This window comes from Salvia splendens, chromosome 11, assembly GCF_004379255.2.
Source record: "Salvia splendens isolate huo1 chromosome 11, SspV2, whole genome shotgun sequence".
Classification (NCBI taxonomy): Eukaryota; Viridiplantae; Streptophyta; class Magnoliopsida; order Lamiales; family Lamiaceae; genus Salvia; species Salvia splendens.
In genome coordinates, this window is record NC_056042.1 from 4,656,124 (window position 1) to 4,682,017 (window position 25,894).

Genomic DNA, 25,894 nt, shown 5'->3' on the forward strand with positions numbered 1-25,894 from the left:
TGAAAAATAAAAATAAAAATGAAATGGGATGAATAGTCAAGGGATGAGATGGTTAAGAGATTAAGGGTTGCAGGTATTGTATCTTAATTAAGAGATAGGATAAAAAGTGCAGTGGAGCTCATGAATAGTTAAATGATGAGACTGTATTGAGACATGGACGTTGATGGCCTCATAAACCAACTGTAAATTGCGTTAATCTAAATAAACTAAGTAGAACTAGCATAAGTTGAGACTGAGTTGTATGTGGTGTAATCTCTCTCTCTCTCTCTCAAAATTTTAGGGGAAGGTTTTGCCATCAACCAAGTATTATCAATTTTCAATGGCGATTGCATTCACTTTGTAGGCTTATTGCAAACTGTAACTAGATGCTTCTCAATGTTTAGATTCTAATCATTTTATTGCTCATTGGTACAGTAGGGTTATTGCAAACTGTAGTATTTATTGTGCGTATATATATTATTGGGATGATAAAATTTTTTAATACTAGTATAATTTACCGATTCATATAATATAAATATAAGTATAGCAGGGGATTAAAAATATGATTATCGGTGATAGCTTAACGATACATTCGTTGGTTATTAATTTATTATTGCTATCACTACTGCAAATGTTCATAAAATTAATGATCATAAATTGAGTCATACACGGAGTTTTTTTTTTCTTTCATTTTCAATATGCCTAATATCTAGAAATAAATATATAGTTACGTACATGTGATTTGCTAGAAGAAAATATAATTTTAATGAAGGCCAATTTGACGTGTTAAACCTCTATCATTGGATTCTCTTGCGTCATACTTCACCTATTATATGACGTTACATATTAATAATACAAAATCTCACATTCATTCTTCTAGACACTACACTATTTCTTTATTATGAAACAGAATTGTGAACATGGTTCCAGCTCAAATATAATGTTGGTTCAATGGTTGAGTATCTCTTTAATTATCATTTGCTTAATTTTGGTTCTCTATTTTAATATCTATTCATACTATGTGTCATAAAAGTTCTATATCTATTCCGTGTCTCCACTATTCAGATTCCTTCTCGAAAAAAAAATCAATTTTCTAATACTATGACTTTTAGCTATAAGTCACAACTATGATTATTCTTAGTAGTGATTTAGTAATTTGATTAGCTATAAATTACGTGACTTCAAATGCTTTTGATTGTGAAATAGCATTAGCCTATTTGTGAATTTTGTGGCAATTTAAAGTGATTGTGAGTTTAAGAACATCAATGATCAACCTCATAAAATTCCTCTATAAATGCCATAAATCTGTATATTTGAATCGAAAGAGAATATTGCATACGAAATGAGGATAAATTTATAAATATTGAACTCATTTATATATTTTGAGAAATAATCTTAACTAAAAAAAATAGCAGGATTGCAAAATTTATAATAATGAGGATAAAAATATTTAATCATGCAATATTTTATGGATGGTGAAAAGTAAATGGTATTGTAATGCATTGTCAGAGTAATTCAAAAATACTTACGTAGTATAAATTTAGTAAATAAAATAATGGTGTATTCAGAAATAAGAAAAAGTCAATGAGTGATTTCGAATTAACACGTAGGAACCAATTTAAAAAAGAAATGCAGTCATGTGATTAACAGAACATGCTTTAAATCTTCACTTACAAAACAAAACCCAATTTCTTGACGCTAAATTTAAGGGTCGTTGCCGCGTTTCATCCTTTACCTTGTTACCTTCAATTACTACATACAACTCGTACTTACATATATCTATGATTATATATACACAATGTTACACACACACACCTTGTTCATCTTCACCTCCCTTGTTCAAATCATGCAGGTATTCATGTACATATATGTATATACTATCTAATTTCCTTCTCAAATAAATTTATATGTACTATTATCTATTGAAGTGATCCTTGTTTTCATGTTGCAGCAAAAAATAGTTATAAAGATAAAGTTCAAATGCAAAAAATGCAGATCCAAGGCCATGACTATTGCTGCCATGACATCAGGTGGTTATAATAGCACTATATGTTGATTAAATGTGTTCTATTTTCTTTCATTCTTAAGTCTAAGTGTGTTTATATATATGTAAAGGCGTGTGCTCGGTGAAACTCGAAGGGGACGAGAAAGATCGGGTGGTGGTGATCGGAGAGGGAGTCGATGCAGTCGGAATGATAGTCTTGCTGAGGAAGAAAGTTGGCCATGCAACCCTTGAACTTGTTGCTGAATGCAAGGATTAGACATTTCAAATTGAAACCAACCTATACTTTTTTATTACAAGAAAATAAAACATGTACTTGTATGTGTATTTACTGTACTCCATTAACAAAAGGTGCATTTTTAGTATAACCAATATTATGTTCACCCAATATTTGTCCCTCCAGAACATAATCACTAATTGTGTAATTGTCAATCTAGTTTCATTACACAATCCATTAGATTAATGGTATCTAATGGTCTATATATGTTCCTCGGCAACATCACATGATTACCAACTTTCAACAACAATTCATGATTAGGTGTACTTGAACACTTCAAATTATTCAAAAATTCAACTGATGTATCTCATCAAAACCATTTGATGTCGAAGCTGAGTTTCAAATGATTTCAGAGCTCAAATAAACTCAACCCTGAGACTGATCCAACTAAATCACAAATTGGTTTACCTCATCAACCACCTCTAGAGTAAGAGCAAGTATAGCACAATCATGCAAACAATTACTCAACTCTTGGGGATTCGTGTAAGTAGATATGTATATATTTGAAACAATGGTTCTAAGAGGGTCGCCAACATATGTCAGAAGGAAGATCAATAGCCACTTCACCATCAGTTGGACCACCAGCAACCCCATCTCCAATAGAAATAGCCCAAGAGAAAAACTTCTTCAATTTTGAAGCTTCATCACAAGATCCAACCCTTAAAAGTCTCATGTTTTTGGTCAAACTTAGATTAGTGCAACTACTCCAAAGATATGAAGAGTTCATGGTAGCATTAACAACATCTGGTCGACTGCCTGTAACACCCGTAAAAAAAATAATAAAAGAGAAAAAAAAAATTTATTTATTTATTTCAATTTTATAGTCAAATCTTGGTCAAATATATCTCTCCAAACCCACCAAACGTTTTCCCCATATCTATACTCCCTAAAATCTCTCCAACCACCAAATCCATCAATATCTATTAGTTTTGCCTATATATATCCAATCAATCCCACGATCTTTCTACACATAAATTCAATACCAAGAAAAACCAGGAACTAAAATTTAGAGAAAGAACCGAGTTGGAGAAGAGAGTTTTCTGCCGCCTAAGAAGGTAATCACCGATCAATTCCCAGCCTTGATTTCCTTGCATTCATTTAGGAAAACTCGAATTTTGGAGCATGAAATCTGTAGTATTCGGACAGTAGGTTTCGACGTATGTTTGACTGACCAAACGAACTCCTTTTTATACGATTCTTTTTTCTGAGTAAACCTTAAGGTGTCTTCTGTGCGGTGTGTGAATTTCAACCTATTTGGACGAAAGATGTATTTTTGGTGAATTTTTGAAGTTGACTGCGCAGTTCTGCCAGAAATTGTTTTTCTCGACCAGGGAGTTACGTTTTCGATTTGACCGACCTAAAAAGATTATTTTGATGTGAAATTTTAATTGAATGATATTTTATGTGTCTACTGTATTGTGGAAAAGTTTCAGCCCCAACGGAGACCGGGTGAATTTTAAATGATTTTTACAAACCAACCGCGCAATTCTGCCAGTTTTGTTGTTAGGTGAAAATATCACTTGTTGCTAAGTTTTAATGAATTATATGATGCATGTATGATTTAAGAAGGTATCCTATGGCATGATTATGTGTAACACGTTGAGAAGTATTATGACATGTTTTTCCTTATGTTGATGAACGTTCGGGAATGGACAATCTAAGAAAACGATGAAAGGAACGATAGGACATGCATGATAATTGTAATAATGGAAAACCTGATTGTGTGGTGATATTGACAAGGGTTGTTGCACGTACGAGGGTACCAAGAGTAAAAGGTTGCGTAAAGTCGTGATTGTGTGGTATAAGCAAGCGAGGTGGGCTTTCTTTTTAAATAAGGGCTATGCCCTAAATATATTTTTATGTGAAAATGATATGAATATTTGTCATGCCGTGTTTTGTTTTATTCTATGGAACCTATCTGATGTGGCTTTTGCCATCAATGGATAATCGAATTCGGGTCTGTCTAGGGAGCGAGTCCCTATTCAGGCTAGTGTACACCTATGGAGATCGTGAGCCGTCTTTTGGGTCGGCCGGTCTAGTGACTTGGGATGTGGCCACATTCCTTGTCATCAATGGATCAGATATGGGAGATAGCTATGGGAAAATGGTTGATCAACCGAATTTTACAATGGAAATGATTTTAGTGTCTTGGGCGATTTCTAAAGTTAAAACCCCAAGGTCACTCAATGGTGGCATGATAAATACTTTTATAAAATGTTTTCGGCATGAGTCCACTGAGTGCATCAAGTACTCAGCCCTGCTTTTCTTTTAAAAATTGCAGGTTGAGCGTGACGGGTGCGGTGGGTGTTGAGCAAGACCGTTGAAGAAAGTTAAGTGTGTAGAATGTGTCATGTCTTCACACGTGGCATATTCCTTCTCTCAAATGCTTCCGCTAAGTAGTTGTCCTTCTTTTGAGTTCTTGTATTGTTGAGATAGTATTCATTTTTGAGTTGTTGATTGTTGAGATACTCTGATTTTATTCGAGCTATTCCCATTTGTTTCGAGCTATGGTCGAGTTGTGTTGTTTTTCCCCTTTCTTCCCCGCTTCTTTAATCCTCTCCTAGTCGCGATCAACCGTGTTTTCTATCCTTAGAAAATGCGGGCGTGACAAAGTGGTATCAGAGCAATTTTTCTTTCCGCTCTGGACCCGAGAGTCTTTTTCAGTCTTAGTCTAGACTTGTTTCGCTAGACTAAAATAATAGTGATAATAATAATAATGATAATAATAATGACAATAATTGTGTATTGAAGGCTCAACATCCCGCTTCGCCACGCTCAATCAAGAAAGAGGTAATTTATTTTTATGAAAATTTTTATGAGAAAGTTTGCAGCAAAGGAGATGAGAAGCTATGGTTATGAAAACAAAGTATGTTTTACAATGGGATACAAGAGCTATGGTTATGAAAATATAGTATGTTTTACAATGGGATAGAAGAGCTATGGTTATGAAAACAAAGTATGTTTTACAATGGGATAGAAGAGCTATGGTTATGAAAACAAAGTATGTTTTACAACGGGATAGAAGAGCTATGGTTATAAAAATATATATGTGTGTGTTTTGCGATTTGTTATGTACTGGGATGACTTGTCTGTTATGAAAAGATTTGATCAATGGAAAATGTTGTGTTTATGGATTGTTTAAAAATTTTTGAGTGTCGAGAAAAATAGTTTTAACTTTTTCTTTGGAAAATTAGGCTATAGAAGTGTGATGTTATTTATGTTATGAGGCGCCAAGTATAATGCATTATTCTATGGAGTGTCTTATACGAAGGATGAAAGTTGATGTGAAAGTACGTTTAGTTTTAAGTCAAAACTTTTACTTTAAAAGTGAGATGTGGAAATTTTTGAGGAAAGTGTGAAAGTGTAAAGAAATTTTGTTTCAAAAGTTTTGAATATAAATGTGAAGTTCGAAAGTGTTTTGCTATGTGATGTGAAAATGTTGTGTATTATACTTGTTATTTGAAGTATGAATGGCTTTAAATGTGATATTTGTTGATCTATGAGGTGGTGAAATGTGTTGCGAACATAGAGTGCTTATGTTGTAGGCTAGATTGAATACACGCGAACCGTAGTTTAAGTTGAGATAATCTATCACTTTCCCGAGTGACGAAAACGAACGAAAATCTGAAAGTTTGGAGAGAACCCCTAATTTGTCAAGGCACGACGAGGCAAGGAGATCGAGAGTGCAAATGGAGGCCGATGGACCATGAAACTTTTTCTTAGAATTGCGTGAAACGTTGGAGCAAGCTTGATGTGTGAACTATTTTTACTATTTCCTACGTTTTTCCTGAACGACAAGAACAAAAAGAATACGAGGAAGTTTTCAAGAAGTGGAAGATAGCGAAGACGAAATGAAGTTCAAACGCAAAATAGGGTGCAAGACAAGGAGGGATGATGCGAAGTGAGCGATTTAATTTACATATAGTCTAATCTCGCGTAATTTATTAAAAGTGGCAGCGATGTGACTTTCAACTATAATGTTAATTAAGCGACATGAGGAAGCTGCTTGGAAGACAAGATGATGGAGAAATTCTGTATTCGAAGGACGTAAGCAAATTTTGGGACGAAATTTTTGTTAAGATGGGTAGATTGTAACACCCGTAAAAAAAATAATAAAAGAGAAAAAAAAAATTATTTATTTATTTCAATTTTGTAGTCAAATCTTGGTCAAATATATCTCTCCAAACCCACCAAACGTTTTCCCCATATCTATACTCCCTAAAATCTCTCCAACCACCAAATCCATCAATATCTATTAGTTTTGCCTATATATATCCAATCAATCCCACGATCTTTCTACACATAAATTCAATACCAAGAAAAACCAGGAACTAAAATTTAGAGAAAGAACCGAGTTGGAGAAGAGAGTTTTCTGCCGCCTAAGAAGGTAATCACCGATCAATTCCCAGCCTTGATTTCCTTGCATTCATTTAGGAAAACTCGAATTTTGGAGCATGAAATCTGTAGTATTCGGATAGTAGGTTCCGACGTATATTTGACTGACCAAACGAACTCCTTTTTATACGATTCTTTTTTCTGAGTAAATCTTAAGGTGTCTTCTGTGCGGTGTGTGAATTTCAACCTATTTGGACGAAAGATGTATTTTTGGTGAATTTTTGAAGTTGACTGCGCAGTTCTGCCAGAAATTGTTTTTCTCGACCAGGGAGTTACGTTTTCGATTTGACCGACCTAAAAAGATTATTTTGATGTGAAATTTTAATTGAATGATATTTTATGTGTCTACTGTATTGTGGAAAAGTTTCAGCCCCAACGGAGACCGGATGAATTTTAAATGATTTTTACAAACCAACCGCGCAATTCTGCCAGTTTTGTTGTTAGGTGAAAATATCACTTGTTGCTAAGTTTTAATGAATTATATGATGCATGTATGATTTAAGAAGGTATCCTATGGCATGATTATGTGTAACACGTTGAGAAGTATTATGGCATGTTTTTCCTTATGTTGATGAACGTTCGGGAATGGACAATCTAAGAAAACGATGAAAGGAACGATAGGACATGCATGATAATTGTAATAATGGAAAACCTGATTGTGTGGTGATATTGACAAGGGTTGTTGCACGTACGAGGGTACCAAGAGTAAAAGGTTGCGTAAAGTCGTGATTGTGTGGTATAAGCAAGCGAGGTGGGCTTTCTTTTTAAATAAGGGCTATGCCCTAAATATATTTTTATGTGAAAATGATATGAATATTTGTCATGCCGTGTTTTGTTTTATTCTATGGAACCTATCTGATGTGGCTTTTGCCATCAATGGATAATCGAATTCGGGTCTGTCTAGGGAGCGAGTCCCTATTCAGGCTAGTGTACACCTATGGAGATCGTGAGCCGTCTTTTGGGTCGGCCGGTCTAGTGACTTGGGATGTGGCCACATTCCTTGTCATCAATGGATCAGATATGGGAGATAGCTATGGGAAAATGGTTGATCAACCGAATTTTACAATGGAAATGATTTTAGTGTCTTGGGCGATTTCTAAAGTTAAAACCCCAAGGTCACTCAATGGTGGCATGATAAATACTTTTATAAAATGTTTTCGGCATGAGTCCACTGAGTGCATCAAGTACTCAGCCCTGCTTTTCTTTTAAAAATTACAGGTTGAGCGTGACGGGTGCGGTGGGTGTTGAGCAAGACCGTTGAAGAAAGTTAAGTGTGTAGAATGTGTCATGTCTTCACACGTGGCATATTCCTTCTCTCAAATGCTTCCGCTAAGTAGTTGTCCTTCTTTTGAGTTCTTGTATTGTTGAGATAGTATTCATTTTTGAGTTGTTGATTGTTGAGATACTCTGATTTTATTCGAGCTATTCCCATTTGTTTCGAGCTATGGTCGAGTTGTGTTGTTTTTCCCCTTTCTTCCCCGCTTCTTTAATCCTCTCCTAGTCGCGATCAACCGTGTTTTCTATCCTTAGAAAATGCGGGCGTGACACTGCCTTTAGGAACAACTGGAAAATTTGTCTAAAGTCACCACCAAAAACAACAGTTTTTCCACCAAACGGTTTGTTCATACTCAACTCTCTTAAATGTCTATCCACGGCTTCTATCCAATGTTTATGAATCATCATAGCTTTATCCCATATAATAAGCTTAGCTCTCACAATCAGCTCAACAAGTGTACTCCCTTGTTTTAAAACATCACCATTCGAACAAATCCCTGCCGACAATGACCTCCATATGAAAGTTTTACCAGTACCTCTATAGCCATAAACAAAAATCATGCCTCCATCATTTGAATGCACATATGACATTATTGTATCATGCATACAAAGTTTTTCATCAGTGAACTTGGAAATAAAGTCCATTTGTTCTCTTGCTAAAGCTTCATGATCATAACACAACTTGTCACTAATTATTCTGTTATCACATGTTTCAAAATACTCAGATTCTAGATATGGCATACCATAGAAACCACACAAACTTTTGCCATTCAACAGCAATTTCTTCAAATCCTTCGCATTTTTTTCCTTCATTTTCCTTCAGTCTTATGTTAATTGATTTCTACTATGAATTGTTGAAATATTGCATGTTGAGTTTAAATTTGTTCATCTTACCCATAAATTATAATTGACCAGTGTTTGCTTATAGGTATTTCTATCAAATTAGGCCTAATTGTTGGGCTTATATCTATGCTAATACGGTAATACATGTTCTCACATAGGTCTCAAACCTGCTAATTAACTAAAAATTAACAGGAAAATTTTAATAAGATATGGTCTATAAGGTGCCAATAATTAGGGCACAACATGTACTAAGAGTATCATTTGCATTTTAAGCTACATTATGCAGACCTAATTGTCAAGAATGGTCTATAAGTTATACTTGGGGTTGTTTGTCTCAATGCCTCATGAAAATAAATTAGTTGCCAACCGACAGGTTAAAAAATAAGATGTGTTATACTCCCCTAACTTGTAAACATAAAATCTATATTGTGATCTTCAAGCGTTGCTTGATGCAAGGATATAATGAATTCTAATATGAATAGTCACTTTTATTAAATAAGTTATATCTTCTACTTATGTACTTGTCATTACCAACCCGAGGCTCCAAACAAATCTCTCACATCAAAACAGATTAAGCACAAACAACTTGAACTAAGGTATACTCACTCTTGATGAAATCAAATCTCTTTCAGTTCTTATTCCTAATCTGAGCACTCCATTTATTACATGTATATGTCAGATCATACCAGATATGGATAATTCCTAATCTGGTTGTCAATCCTTCTGCTTAGGTACCTATCCAGTGGAAGAAAACATAGGCTCAAAAAATATTTATCACACGACAACATATTTATTAAAACAAATTGAAGTAAGGAATACTTTTGTCCTAATAAAACTCATACATATGTCAATTATTGAGATACCTGGTAGAATTGTTTTTGTTTCAATACAACCAATCTATGTCAGTGACATTAGAGTGCTATACTTGAAAATATCAATGCGTTTGATTAACTTACAGGATAAATCTGCTTAAATGATGATTTATAGATGACGATGAATCTGAAAATAGTTCCTCTAAGTATTTCATCATTAATAGTTTCTCTAAGTATTTTCTCATTCTAGAACATGCTGTGTGCTAATTGTGATAAAATTATGAAATTTAATTGTTGGTTTTGAAGAAAATGTACTCCCTCCGTCCACAAAAAATAGAGCACATTTACCATTTTTAGTTGTCCACGAAAAATAGAGCACATCTAAAAAAGTAAAGTTTTCAACAACTTATCTCTTACTTTTTTCCCTTCTCTATTACTAATAATATGGACCCCACATTCCACTAACACTACTTCTCTCTTACTTTTTTTTTTCTCTCTTACTTTACCAATTCCACATTAAAACTCGTGTCATTCACAATGTGTCATATTTTTCGTGGACGGAAGGAGTATAATTTATTGGTCTGAAATTTGAGCTTTATATATGTACTTATTAATTAGATAATTATAAAAAGTTAATAAGTAAAGAACTGTATAAACTGACTGACTTTGCTGCTATGTTTAGGGTTTATGATTTTATAAACACAGTGACCTTGATGTTATGTTTTAAGTAGAATAAATAATTAAATATCTAATATAAGTACAAAATCCAAATAAAAAATTTAAAATTTTGATTAAAAAATAAAAGTATTGCCCAACATTACAAATAAAGCTCATCTTACTACCTTGACTGCATTGAAAACATGCATTGATGAGTAGCTCCAAATAATAGATCAAATAACTTCATATCAGATTTAAAAGTTTTTTAACCCAAGTTCTCAGGTACATACTTGTCAACTATTTCTAAGATATTGCACACTTTGTTAACTGTGAATGGAAACTTTTGTAACACTCCAAATGATTTCTCAACTGGAGTTTAAACAAAACATTCTGGCCACTAGACTGTCTTGAATATGTTTAGGGATGCAATTCATTGGACATTCATGCTAAAACAGAAATGAACCAAAGAGGATTGCTAAAGGAAACTATCATCACCTTTTTATCCTAAACAAAACAACATAAATTTTTCAAAAACAGATCATAAAATGACTACAAAACAATCAAAATAAATATGAAAACAGTAAACTTAAAAAAGGCAAAATAAAAAAAGATACATTTTCCTAAAATTCTTAACTTCATCTAAATCAGCATTGATTAGAACTTTGAAAGTTTAAAAATATGTAGACATGCGCATTTCACCTAAAAATAAATGTTAAATTATTAACATTGAAAATGACATAAAAAACAATAATAAAACCTTAAAGATATATAACATCTAAACAGATTAGGCTTCCAAAGCTAAACAATTACAATTGGAATGGTTCCTTAACTCTTTTTCAAATCAGACAGATATGAGTCAATATTTGAATACCAAATCGTACAAAACAGTTTATTATGATTGTTAAGAAAATATACTCCCTTCGTCCATGAATAAATGTCTCATTTCTGACCGTCTCAAGTTTTAAGAAATTGTTTGACTTTGTAAAAGAAAGTGATAGAAAAAGTTAGTGGAATGTGGATCCTACTTTTATACTCCTTCCGTATGCTATTAGGAGTCCCGGTTTACCATTGTAGTTCGTACGCCATTAGGAGTCCCGTATGCTATTAGGAGTCTCGGTTTACCATTGTAATTCGTCCGCCATTAGGAGTCTAGTTTCATACGCACATTTCAGCAACTAATTTTGCACATAATATCTAGTTAAGCACATTATCCAGACCAAAACCTAGAACGAGACTTATCAGGTATAATCCGTGAAAGAAGGATATTGGAAGTGAAAAAGAGAAGGTTCCCAAAAAAGACGCCACAATAATCATATCAAATCATCATTTTAGAGATATTTAAATTTAAATTTAAATCTGAATAAAACTAGAAATAAGATGAAAGATGAATAATAACAATATCCAAAACTATAAACATTCAAAATATTAAATAAACAGAAATTTAAAGAGAGTAAAAGGGAACCTGAGATATATTAGGGTGTGTAAAAATTAAAAAAAAACTAATAAAAAAATAAATTAATTAAATTAATACTATATATAATCTATATAATAAAACTAATAAGTAAGAAATTTAAATGAAAATAAAATACAACATTAAAAAAACAAATAAATGTCAGTGGGGCTTCTCAATTGTCTAATTAATAAGCTATTATTGGACTTTCTCCTATTAATAGGAATTCTCTCTCACATGAATACTGAAAGGAAGAAAAGGAAACCCTAGTAAGAGACCATCTGCCTCTCTCTCTTATTGAAGGAAAAGGAAAAGGAAAGAGAAAGGGTATGCACGCGTGAGGAGCTCTACAACTCTACAACCTGAACAAAATGGCAGGAAGACAGAAGAACAAACAAAATGTAACAAAAATGATTAGATTACATTTAATCTTGTATCTTATCAGATTAAATTACATTCGATTTTAATAATTACATAATTCTTTACATGTGTGTTAAAGTACAATTACTTTACATTGATCATGAGACTAAGATTAAAATTAGAAGATTACTAATTTAATTATGATGTGCAGGAAAGAAATATTAGAAAAAGATATACCAGTTCCAGATTAAGGATTGAAGTTCAAAATTTTACAGAATAAGGTATTAATGACGTCTCAATACAATTTACAATCAATATTACATGTTTTCATTGTATTTAATTATTTTTTGTTTGATCACAAGTGCACCGAACCCAACTTTGGTGGAATCCGACTAATCCTGCTCGATCGGATTTGCGGATCAAGATCCAATGTCTCCCGGCGGGTAGCGGGGTTTGAAGATATTAACATTCAAGTTTTTGTATCAAAATTCAGAGAATAATATCACTAAACAAAAGTTTTTTTCTCAAGAAATTTTGAGGAAATATCAAAGAGAAAACTGAATCATGGCAGCTTTGGAAAAATGGAACAATTCTTGTTTCTAGTGCCTGCACAGACCTAAATCACACACCCAGTCTAAAGGTAACAAATACTCTCTACGTCCCTAGAAAATTAGACAATATTTGAAGTAAGAAAGAGATAAAAAGTGGAGAATAGGACTCACCTCATTAGAGAAAAAAATTTCCTTAAATATAATTGGTTTATTTTTAAGGGGACATTCCAAAATGGCGAATGTAAATATATTTTTAAGGAACGAAGGAAGTATCATTTTGAATTCTAGTTTTCAAATATTATTGTTTTCTAATTAACAGCATAATTTAATACAAAATGGATACATGAAACTAAAAGAAAAATCATTAATTAGATTATGGAATTCATGTACATTGGAAATTGAATAATCTAAGTGGAGTCATACTATTTTTAAACTCAGTAATATTTGATTTCGATTTTAGTACTCTTTGGTTTCATATATGGTCTGTGTACAAGTACTAATTCCATAATCAATTCCTTAAATATTATTTGTTTTGAAAGGGGTATTACTAAAATAACACAACTTGTTTATAAGTTATGAATGTTTGATTTTAGAGTAATGGTCAAAACTGATCATGAACATATGTCTATTTTATGATTTTGGTCTTATACTTTATCTTTTGAATTTTTGCATCCTGAACATTTCAACTCGGATCACAATTGGTCCTACACTAACAATTCCGTCAATTTTTAAACTGGTTTAACCCGATTTTGATGGTTTTAACAGTCCCAATCGGGTTAAAACCGTTTAAAAATCGGTCAAAATCGGGTTAAAACCGTTTAAAAATTAACGAAATTGTTAGTGAAGGACCAATTGTGATCCGAATTGAAATGTTCAGGATGCAAAAATCAAAAGATAAAGTATATGACCAAAATCATAAAATAAGCATATGTTCAGGACCAGTTTTGGCCTTTACTCTTGATTTTATTATCATCTTTTATGTAATTGGTAGGTGAAATATATTGCTTCCCTCTGTTTCATGCTACTCGCACTTTTCACTTTGACAGCGTAAATTTAAACATGAGTAGTTAGTGTAATTAAATTATAATTTGAAGTGTAATAAGACAACACTTAATAAGGGACACACTAACTAACTCTAATATCTTAATTAAATACCATAATTTTTTTATTTAAAATAGAAATAGTGCAAATAGTTTGGGAAGGTCCAAAAATGAAATGTGCAAATAGCATGAGACAGAAGGAGTATAATTAAACTTTATATATCAAGGTTTTGAATACTACTCCTTCCGTCCCAAGGACGATGACCTCTTCCTTAGGCGGCACGAGATTTTATGCAGTTTTATTTTTTGTGTTAAGTGAAGAGAGTAAAGTAGGAGATAGTGAATAAAGTACAGATAAAGATGTTTCCATTTTAGTAATTGATCATGTTGGTCGGGATAAAAAAAAGGGTCATCTTTAGAGCACCCACAATGGAGCGCCCCGATGCATGCCATCGTCCTCGGGTGCGCCCGATGGCTCCATTGTGGGTGCCCGGACAATGGCACGCCCTACGCCCACGCCCTAAGCTTCGGGAACGGAAGAAGCGCGGACGATAGGCCATCATCCGCGCCATCGGGCACCATTGTGGGCTCCGCGGACGATGGCATGCATTTTTAAAATTTTTTTTCCCGAATCTTGTCTATTTAAACCTCGTTTCTCATTCACTTGTTCATACGAACATCTCGCCTCTCTCATCTCTCTCATCTCTCACATTTCTACCTCTCTTACATACCAAAATGAACCACGGCGACATGATTGAAGAAGTGTGGGCCTGTAACCGCCATCGCTGAGTTTGCGTATTTTTTTAATTTGTATTGTAATTTATTAATTTTTATAAATGAAATGAAGTGTTTTCCCAATTTTAGTAAAAGTCAAGACATTTCTTCACACCTACTTTACTCTCTCTTACTTTATTCTCTCTTCATCTCTCTAACTTTTTCATTTTCCACTTTATTTTCCATTTACTTTAACTCATCTAACATAATTTTCTTAATCTCCGTGCCGAAAAGAAACACCTCCATTAGAGCATCCTCATCCGTGCTCTTGCCAACAAGCACGGATGTGGCCCCGGACCCACTTTTATTACTTTTTTACTCTCTGCTCTTAGGCAAGAGCACAACACCCACATCCGTGCTCTTCCGTAAGGACAAGCTCAAGGGTCACACCATTCTATTATTCAATTTAAATAAAAACATTTCCACAAAATTAAAATGCATTAAAAATACCCGAAATAATATTATAAATTACAAAAAAATTAAAAATTATATAATTAAAATTCTAAAAATTAAAAATCATATAATTGAAATCCTAAAAATTAAAAATTACATAATTAAATACCTAAAAAATAAAAATTACATAATTAAAGGCTAAAATACCCCGTGGAAGACTATTCATCCGGCTCTACCCCCAATGTTCATTGGAGACCCCGTATCATTGCCACATGCGATCGAAGTTGCTCGGTGGTCATATTTGACCTATCGGCCAAATTGAGTTGGGCCAAAACCCTCACAACGAGTTGGTGGGGGGTTGAGGTGGCTCAAAGGGAGCGGGGGCGGATGGAGTCGCGGCGCGACGGCGGTTGGCCGTCGACTTCTTCCTTCCTTGCGGCCGGCGTTGGGAACTACTCGGGCCGGCATCGGGGCTACCCAAGTTAGCTCCGGCGAACTGGGTAGACACCTCATCGGAGCCGGCGTCGGATAGGGATACCGACCTCGACCGTTTGCCGGAGGAGCTAGAGGAGGATGCTACGCCTCCCCTATACTTCGGATGCCCACGCACCTCCGTCAAACATTGAGGTACTTGAACGGTTTGTAGTGTTGGGACTGGTAGGTCGCCAACACGGCACTGATGATGTCGACCTCGCTTCGGCCGCTCCCCGCCGACCGCTCTTCCTGGAGGTAATACCCCTGAAACTTTTGGATTTCTTCGTTTGCTCTCGCTGCGCTCGATTGTTCCATCCGGTCTCGTTGCGCCACAAAAAATGGTCCCCGGATTTGTTCGTGCCAATCTCCGGATCTTCGGAGATAGAAAAAAACGCTTTGAATAATTGCTCCATCTCCCCCGGAGTGTACGGGGTGCGGACACCACGAGTAGGAAGAGTATGAGTTTGAGAGCCGCCGCTCTAGGTACGGGTGGTTCGGGTGCCCACCCGTATTGCCCATCGGGGGCATCTTGGTTGTCGATCGGGTAAGGCCGGTAGCCACCCGGAGCTTGCGAACTTTGGGTTTGAGGAGGGGGCGAAAATTCCGTTTCCGGACTAGGAAATGGTTGTGAACCGAACCATTCGTGGTTCCAACCGTGGGAGCTAGAGGGGTGATCGCCGGAGCTGGATATTTTTTTGTTAAGAGTGACAGAAAGATTGAGAATTGTAAGAATGGAAATGAGAGAATTTAGATGAGAATTATGTAGTGTAGTGTGAAATTTTTTGTATGGAAGTGAGGGTATTTATAGATGAAAATTTGTATTTTTTGGGAAAAAATTGAAAAATAAATTAAAAGTGGGGAGAAAACGGATATAATTTTTAGGGAAGTGGAAAATTAATATTTTTTTATTTTTAATCGGATTTTTTTATTGAAATCCGATTTTTTAAAAATAATTTTTTAATTCTAACGGATTTGCCGTTGGCCAATCAGGAGCAGCCATGTCAGCTGCTCGCTGGCACGGACGGCTCTTAGCTAAGAGCAGCGGCGAGCAGCGTTCCGCCGCGCCGCTGGCACGGACGGACGGACGTCGTCATTCTACCGCCGCGGATGCTCTTACTATGGAACGGAGGGAGTAGAATATAGGATACAATCTTTATGATTTTATAATAGAATGTGAGTGAAGTAAGTCAGTGGAATGTAAGACCACCTCACTATTTATAGTAAAAGTGAAATATGACTCTTATTATGAAACTGGGACGGAGGAAGTAACATAAGAGCATAAATAACGCGGCTGGCCGGGCCGCAATTCGCGAGTCCCAGCCAGTCCCGCGCGTTAGACGGAGGTAAGCCGCGGCTCAGGCGGGTCCCGAGGCCGCATTCCTGGCCTGGGGCGGCGTTAATCGCGCGCCGTGCCGCACCGGCGAGTCCCGGCCCAGCGTTACACGGGTCTCGGGCCGGGCCGCAACGCCAATATATTTTTTTTATTTATTTTTTGATTTTGTGTCTATAAATACGAGCATTCCATCAATCTTACGTGCATTCCATTTCAATCTCTATTATACACTTTGAATCGGCATCAATGGATTGGTTCAACAGCGATGAACGTGAGATGGAGGAGTTCGTTAACTCGAACAATTGGTACATACCGGGGTCGCAACCATCGCAGTCGACGCCTAGTCCGAGAGTCGGTAGCAACGTCGACATAACCTCGTCGGTCAACACGGAAGAGTTCGAATTCAGTGAGATGGAGCCCGCTCAAGAGCGGGGCAAGGAGAAGGTTGGCGAGGAGGATGGGCAGAAGAAGTACACTCCACATGAGACAATGTGGCTTGCGAGGAACTACATCGACGTGGTCGAGGATCCTGTCATCGGTAACCAGCAGACTGACAAGGCTTTCTGGGAGCGGATTGCTCAAAAGTATAACGCTGGCCGTCCTAAAGGGTCGATCGAGCGTAGCTACGTGAAGCTGCGCAAGCATTGGGGCCGGGTCTAGGCGGATATGAGCAAGTGGAACGGAAAGTGGGCCAACGTAGTTCGGATGTGGCCGAGCGGGCACAGCGAGGCGGACCTCGTCGAGAAGGCGAAGGATGCGTTCTTCACTGACGGGAAGAAGGCCTTCAAGTACTACGAGGTTTGGAAGCTTGTCGAGAAGAGCCCGAAGTTCACCAATGGTGCCGAGCCGGCGGCAACTGGGGCGGCGAAGAGAACCAAAGTTTCCGCCTCCGGAAACTACTCTTCGAGCGAAGGAGGTCCGGCAATCGACCTCAACGTGACGGACGACGACGTCTTCGTCTCCTCTCCTAGCATACAGAGCCGCCCGATGGGAACAAAGGCGGCCAAGAGGAAAGCAAAGGGGAAGGCAACTGCGAGCAACTCCGCTATGGCGCCGACCAATCCGTCTCTGGATAAGATGTCCGACACTTTGGCGGAGATGAATATTACATGGCGGATGAGCCAGCTGACGAAGTTGACATCGAGGGATACATCGAAATGTCGAACAAGGAGCTCGAGTTGCACCGTGAGATGATCGCCTACCTTCGCGCCCAAATGAAGAAGTAGTAGTTGTGGCACGGGTTTCTTGTATTTTAAATTTGCTTCGTCTAGTAATGTAATGTTAATTTCTAATGAACAATGCATTTTCCCGGTTTTAATTGTTCAACGAATTGCGTTTACGAGTTAAATATGTTGAAGTTGTGAATAGTGTCATTTATTAATTGCGGCCTGAGTTGCGGCCTGCAGGGTTAGAGGCTTTTGGGGCCGGGCCACAATTGTACAGAAATGATGACGTGGAGGGGACTTGGGGCCGAAACTGGGGATGGGGTTATTCATGCTCTAAATAGCATGCATTTAACATAAATAGGCCTGCAGTTCGATACATGACAAAAACTGCTACAATAGTCAATAAGCTTCAACTTTGGCTATCTGGATTTACAATATGAATACAAAATTTAACACAAGAAGCTCCACACATAATATACTGTTTCCCGCCCAAAATAGGCCTAGTGGTAGTTCAGTAAAACTTTCCACAATTGACACTTTATATTATAGATAAATATAGATTCTAGTAAAAATCAGGAGTGTTATATTGTTAATTCAATAATTAATTGATAACTATAATTAAATAATAGCTCTTAGATATTTAAATCAATGGCTTAGATCATCAGCCCTGAAATGTCAATACGATCAACAAAAAACATCAATAAGGGTATTAAGATCAAGTTACAACAAATTAGTTGTAACTAACTTTTGAAAAATATCACGTAACTTTAAAACGTATATAACTTTCTCGATTTAAATTATTTTTCACACAACATATATCAAATTAAAGATAATTTCATAAGGATTCTAACGAGATTTCACTTGCATATGTTCCGATGTCAAAATTTTAAAAAAAATCAAAAATTTACATGTAGAATGTCATTCTTAAAGTAATGTGTTGACATAAGCAATGCATTCGTAATGTGTTGACATAAGCAATGCATTCTCAAAGATTGTGTATTTTCAAAACACTATATTAACATTTTCATCCAAAACCCTAATTTGGTAGTTTTTATCTTTTTCAATTTAATTAATAAAAATGAAAATTACACATGGCAAATTTTAAACCACTAAATTTCTAAAATCCTATGGTATTAAATTAGTTGTAGTTAGCAATTAGAGAGTGAGTTAGCAATTGATCACTCCCAAGTAAAAGTAATAGTACAATTTTTTAGAATGCTGTAAAAAGATCAGAGAAATATCTGAACGGAATGTAAACTTCACAGATGCATGTTTTTATGTGTAGTGCTACTGATAAATTAATGTAAAATTCTAGAGAGGGCAGGATTCAAGGTGAGTGGGTGTTGTAAAGACGGCTCCATATGTCGATCAGCGTCGCGCATCTGCATCACTCTATGCTGCATATTCTGGAATATAGGATTCTCTAGTATACAGGAGATCTGCTCCCCAAGAGATGGGTCCAAAGAGAAATTTACAAGTGCTTCTGCAGCATCGTCTCTCAGCACATCAGCCTCGGCTTCTAGCATACTGATGAGCCGTTGTATAGCTCCAGAATTAGCAAGAGCTGCACGATCAGCCTTATTTTGGCTCAACTGAGCAACAGCTCCAGCAGCTTTCTCTCTAACATCAAAGTTCTCATCCACCAAAAGCTCAACTAAGGTTGGGATGACACAAGAGTTGTTCCGTACTGCAGGAGATGAGTACTTGTAACTCGACAAATCCCATATAACACCAGCAGCTGCAGCTTTAGCTCTGGCATCGCCTCCTCTAAGATTCCTGACCAAGTGTTCAACAATTTCCACTGCATTCTCTTCATTAACAGCTAACACACAAATTACATCCTCTGCAACTTCCTTGCCAGCAGGATCAGAGCCACAAAGAAGCTCAGCGTACAAAGGAATAGCTCCTGCTTGAGCAATAGGTCTGATGAAATCGACATGAGAAGAGATTACACCAAGTGAATTACCAGCCACCGCTTTCGCAGTGGCATTTCCCTCTGTGAGTAAATGCATTAGCACTGGTACAACGCCCACATCCACAAATGCACGACATGCTCTTTTAATCAATCCGAGTAAGCCAATTGCCTGAGCAGCCCTAGTTCTAGAACTCATGCTGCCATGACTAGCAGCTTCGACAAGAAGATTGACTCTCCTTGAATTCCAAAGAAACTTCCTAACCTCTCTTACAAGAGCCAATGAACTCAAGATTTCCAACAGAATCAACTTAAACTCGCCTGAGCTTGTTTCAAGCATAGCAACAACGGTTTCCAATCCACCGTGGCTAGCCAGGATCACACGATTTGGGATCCAAAATGTTATAACACTTCGGAGGCACTTCAACAAAGCCCTCTGGAACTCCCCATCAGAATTTGGCAACAGTCTCAGTAGTATAGGGATGGCACCTGCTTGACCTATAAGATGTGCCATTTCACCTTGAGAAGCAATACATTTCAAGCAGTAAGCTGATGCTTCTTGAACTGTAGCACTTGAGTTACGGTGAGGGCTTCCGAGAAGCTCTAATAACATTGGCACAGTACGTACCAATAGACTAACAGGTGCATGTTTCGCCATCCTTGCAAGCTTGATCAAAGCTTGAATTTTACGCGTGTCATTCTCATCCGCAATCGCTTTAGCAAAAAGACAGAACAATACATCCCAGTCTCTGCTGTTGGAACTCTCTGCTTCCTTGCCTACTGACCTCTCCATCTATGAGTATTGCAAGAGTTTTCACTAAAGAAAACAGTTTCAGAAGCAAAAAGGTCTGCTGAGGGAGAAACAATCAAGTAAAAGGGGAATTCCCTTTAAGGAACCACCAAAACTGTCCCCCCTATGAGGTATGCGATCGGTAGCACAATTACTAAACCTCTCAACATTTACATATGCATTGAAACGAAGAAAATCTTGAGTACATCAAATCATAAACCGATAAAGAGGACATCACGAAAGAAAGTCTAGAATTGCACTCATAAGAAATGAGATTGGGCAATAATGGAATAACCTCCCCGAACCCTAACCTCTTATCAACTTCATCCAGACAAAAAAATAATCGAGATTCTGATAAAGGCAAGGGTAGATTGTGATTGAGATGGAAAAGGAAAACGAAAATACTTAGCTCGATTCACAACAACCGAAGTTTAATCGTCTGTTGCAGCGTTCCTCCCTTCTCCATCGGAGCATAGAATCTAGAAATGGAGAAAGAAGATTGCTTTCAATTCAATTTAGGTTCAATGGTTTGCGAGGCATTACATATGGGCCGTTTGAAGCCCATCTATTTGCTATATATTGGGCCTTAAACAATAGTACTCTACTACTAGTTCTTTTATTTTTGCAATTTTAGTATATTCACAAATTGAATTTCTATTAATCTATAAATACGGAGTACTCCTTATAGCATAATAATAATAATAATAATAATAATAATAATAATAATAATAATAATAATATTATGATAAAATATTTTATCTTATAGTTCATCAGTTTCTTCATTTACAGCAGTGCACTTAGTCACTAGTATTTTATTCACACCTAAAAAAGATATGATCTAGGGTTGAGATCTTAAAAGGGATATTACATGATAGAGGTGACATATCATTTTAGGTAACTCCATAGAGTAATTGTTTTAGGCAATCATTATTTACCTTTGGTGATCTCTATCTAAAATATCATTATTTTAGTTAGTTTCCTCAACTTTTCTTTTCGTGGAGTTCAATAGAGGTGAAAGACATGTTAAAAAACAAATACTTCCTCCTTCTTCCATCCCAGAGTAGATGTCACATTTATGAATTAGCACAGAATTTTAGGAGGTATTATTTTATGTGTTAAGTGGAAAGAGAAAATAATATATTTATATTAATGGAATAAGGGACTTTTTCCAAAAAAGAAATACGACATTTTTTGGGACAAACTAAAAATGAAAGTGTGACATTTTTTATGGGACGAAAGGAGTACTATGTTTGTTGTGACTTGTGAGAGTGATGACTAATGTGGTGTGCAAGACTAGTATTGTTTTTAAGCATTTCGATTAGGAATATATAATACTCTTTTATTATGTAAATAGCTCAAATACAAAATAACATTAAAAAACAAAATGACATATATATAGGGTTATGGTATTATTTGACTAAACTAAATCAAGTTAAATGTTTATTCATATACCTTATCTATTTATAATATTTTAAAATTTAATGGCAATTGGAAACTATACTATAAGTTGATAAAAAAAAATGTAGCATTATATAATTATAACTATCTATTGAATATAAATTATACAGTTAAAAATAAAATGGAAGCTAGTTAGGGCATTTCAAATGAAACCGTACAACACAAATAGAAATTGACTCGGAAGAGGACAATGAAAGAGTTATTTTAAATTTATTGTGATTCAATACAATAGATGTTACTCTAATTATATTTTTATTATATTCGAATCAAATTGCAAATATTTTGAGAGTGATTTGTGGCGCACATGGCCAAAATTGCGGCTATCACATATCCATATTGCATGAAACAAATTCTACTAATGTCAAAGCACATGTTTATGGTCATTGCTTTGCTGTTTGTCATTCTCTCACTGCATGCATATATATATATACATATATATATATATATATATATATATAGAGTCCCATTATTCACAAATCCAGTCTTAAAGACCGAACTAGAGACTAAATTAGGGCCCTTAGATCTAGATTTTAATGGATAAGATTAAACCATGTCTCATGAATTTCGCTACTTCATTATATAAGCGATATACTTCAAATTAGGGGTATTTCAGTCAAATTACATCTAGGGTAAAAAAATCACCCCTGCTTCTCCTCATTCACGCCGCTCCTCTTCTTTCTCATCTCTCCCGCTATTTTCTTCTTCAAATCGAAGAATACTTCTCCACATCGAAGAATTCTTCTACTAATCGACGAATTTTCTACAACAAAGCGACGAATCTTCTTCTACAAAGCGACGCTCATTTTCTACTCCAAATCGACTCTCATTTCTACTGCAAAACGACGCTCAAACGCTGCTTCTCTGCCAAAATCGACGACTCCACAACTTCCTCTTCAAAATGGTTGATACTCGAAAATCTTCGATGGAAAATTTTGCCCGCCAGTTGCGTTCCGGCCGAACTTCTGGTGAAGGTAATACAACTTTGAAGCTTTTCAAAGATCTTACACTTAATTTACTTCATTTACTTCATCTAATTCCCAACTTTGAATCTGATTTTTGTCAAAATAGCACAACAATATACTCGCAAGCATCCGGCTAAATCAAAGACGGTCAAACAAGCAACTTACAAGCTCGATGCAGATCCTGGAAAAAAAATTCCAGATCCAGAAGGTAAAACCTAGGATTTAAATTTGTAAAATGAAGTAATAAAACATTATGATGAAGTAACAGACTCTAATTATGAACTACATATTTCATGTATTGCATAGTTCTAGGATTTTTGGATTAATCTAAACTGCTGTGTTCTTTCGACATTAATATGAACTACATATTCTGTTTAATGAAGTAGTAAATTGATAAGATAAAGTAATAAATTATGATGATGAAGTAATATAAATGCTCCGTTTAAACAGTAGGGTTTATGATTGAAATGAAGTAATAAAACATTATAATGAAGTAAGTGACTTTAAATATGAATTAATAACAATTAATAATGAAGTAAAATAGTATTCTAAGTGAACTAAGTAGATGATATGTTGTATATTAATTTCTGTGTTTGTTATGTATAGGTAAAACTTCCTCTCCAACTAGGAAGAATCAAAGTAGTTCTCCTCAAATCTCTACTAAAATCCCTGGCACCAAAGGTAAAAGTTAACTGCATATTAACTGAATTCAAATGAAATACATATTCTATTTAGTGAAGTAATAAATATGAAAAATGAAGTAATAAAACATTACAATGAAGTAACAGACTCTAATTATGAACTACATATTTCCTGTATTGCATAGTTTTAGGATTTTTGGATTAATCTAAACTGTTGTGTTCTTTCGACATTAATATGAACTACATATTCTTTTTAATGAAGTAGTAAATTGATAAGATGAAGTAATATAAATGCTCTGTTTAAACAGTAGGGTTTATGACTGAAATGAAGTAATAAAACATTATAATGAAGTAAGTGACTCTAAAATTGAAGTAATAACAATTAATAATGAAGTAACATATTATTCTAAGTGAACTAAGTGGATGATATGTTGTACATTAATTTATGTGTTTGTTATGTATAGGTAAAACTTCCTCTGCACCCAAGAAGAATGCAAGTAGTGCTCCTCAAGTCCCTACTGAAATCCCTGCTACCAAAAGTAAAAAATGAATTTATATTTAATGTGCACTTAATGAAGTCCCTACTGAAATCCTCTGCACCCAAGAAGAATGCAAGTAGTGAACTATCTATGATTGTGGATGATATGTTGTATATTAATTTGTGTGTTTGTTATGTATAGGTACAACTTCCTCTGCACCCAAGAAGAATGCAAGTAGTGCTCCTGAAATTGATGTCTTCATCATGTTGCCTGTTACTTCATTTTTCAAATTGTTCATAGTACTTCATTCGTACACTTTATTACTTCATTCATGTTGCATTTTACTTCATTCGTACACTATATTACTTCAATCATGTTGCCTGTTACTTGATTTTTCAGATTGTTCATAGTACTTCATTAGTATACTTTATTACTTCATTCATGTTGCTTGTTACTTCATTCAATAGGTCTTGTTCCCCATATGTGCAAATCAACATTATTACGTTGTTTGTTTTTGCTTCAAGAGAAATGCTATTGCTGTAATAGACAATTCTGCAAACGGGATGACAATGACCTCACAATAAATTATGGTCACATTCGAGAAACATTGGTTCGTATTCTTCTCTTATGATTGAATTTTATAGCACATACATATGAATACACACAACTATAAATGATATGTATTTGTTTTGTACATGCAGAGGTCATACTTTTGTCACTTCCTCACCAAGAATGGTCTCCATGCATATTGTAAGATCGTGTCCAACTCCAAAATGCAGAGATTGAAAATGCCATGGAGGATAACGTTGAAGATTGTGGAGTATTTCTAATGCGGCATATGGAAACGTACAAGGGTGGGCGAGAAGGTTGCTGGAATTGTGGCTTGAAGAAATCAAGTTCGGGTGTGCTTCAGAGCTTTAGGGCTAAATATTGTTCGGCGCTGATGTTAGCCGAAAACAGCCACGAAAGCTTCAACAACAAACTTGTTACAGCAGCGTATTACGAAGAGGAAAGCAAACACATTGAAATTGATGTTGAGAAAATGATTGCAGCATATTTAAAGAAGAAATGATCATTTTAGTAGATCAAATTTTGTATTCGACATACATCTGTTATGAGCATTGAATAAAGTACCACGCTTTCTAATGTTGTTCATTATTAGCCTATACTACTGCATTTGGTAATAGATTTAGTTCATTTCAGAAATCTTAGTTCATTTCAAAGATCTATTGACAAATGGAAAATATTTCATATAAAGTAAGATTAATAATCTACTCCTACAATATATTTTGTCTATTCTCTTTAAGCTTGCAAAAAGTCTAAACAAATTCAAATTCAAAATGTAAATGAAGTAAGAAACTACATGATTGAAGTACAGAAGTAAGGGAATGAAGAACATAATTATCCGAATGAAGTAAATTTGGAACATAACTACTTGAACTAAATAGAATAACCAGCCTTAACATCGGATTTTCCTTTTTAAATGTTGTTCAATATTAGCCAGTAATACTGCATTGGGTACCATATTTAGTTCATTTAGAGATCTTAGTTCATTTTTGAGATCTATTGATTATTGATGAGTGAATAACAAATGGAAAATATATCAAAGTAAGACTAAGAAAAACATTATAATAAAGAAAAAATAAGCCATTATAAAAACACTTCAGTCTATTATCTTTAAGCTTGCAAAAAGTTTTAACAAATTCAAATTCAAAATGTAAATGAAGTAAGAAACTACAAGACTGAAGTACAGAAGTAAAAGAATGAAGAACAGAAATATCCGAATGAAGTAATAAAACAACCAGCTTCAACATCCAGAATTGATCTAATACTAGCTTCTTTATTATTGGTCGATGAAGATCCATCTTCAA

The 25,894-nt window shown here is 35.4% G+C and overlaps 2 protein-coding genes across 3 annotated transcripts in view; one reads left to right on the top strand and one right to left on the bottom strand.

The window, feature by feature from the left end:
* LOC121756375 (peptidyl-prolyl cis-trans isomerase FKBP16-1, chloroplastic-like) overlaps window positions 1–25,894 on the top strand; it is a 542,442-nt gene that overhangs the window by 303,926 nt on the left and 212,622 nt on the right. The window lies entirely within an intron of this gene.
* On the bottom strand, window positions 19,080–20,486 carry LOC121754323. The gene has a single exon (XM_042149701.1). The coding sequence runs from the start codon at window positions 20,484–20,486 to the stop codon at window positions 19,080–19,082; it is 1,407 nt and encodes a 468-aa protein (XP_042005635.1).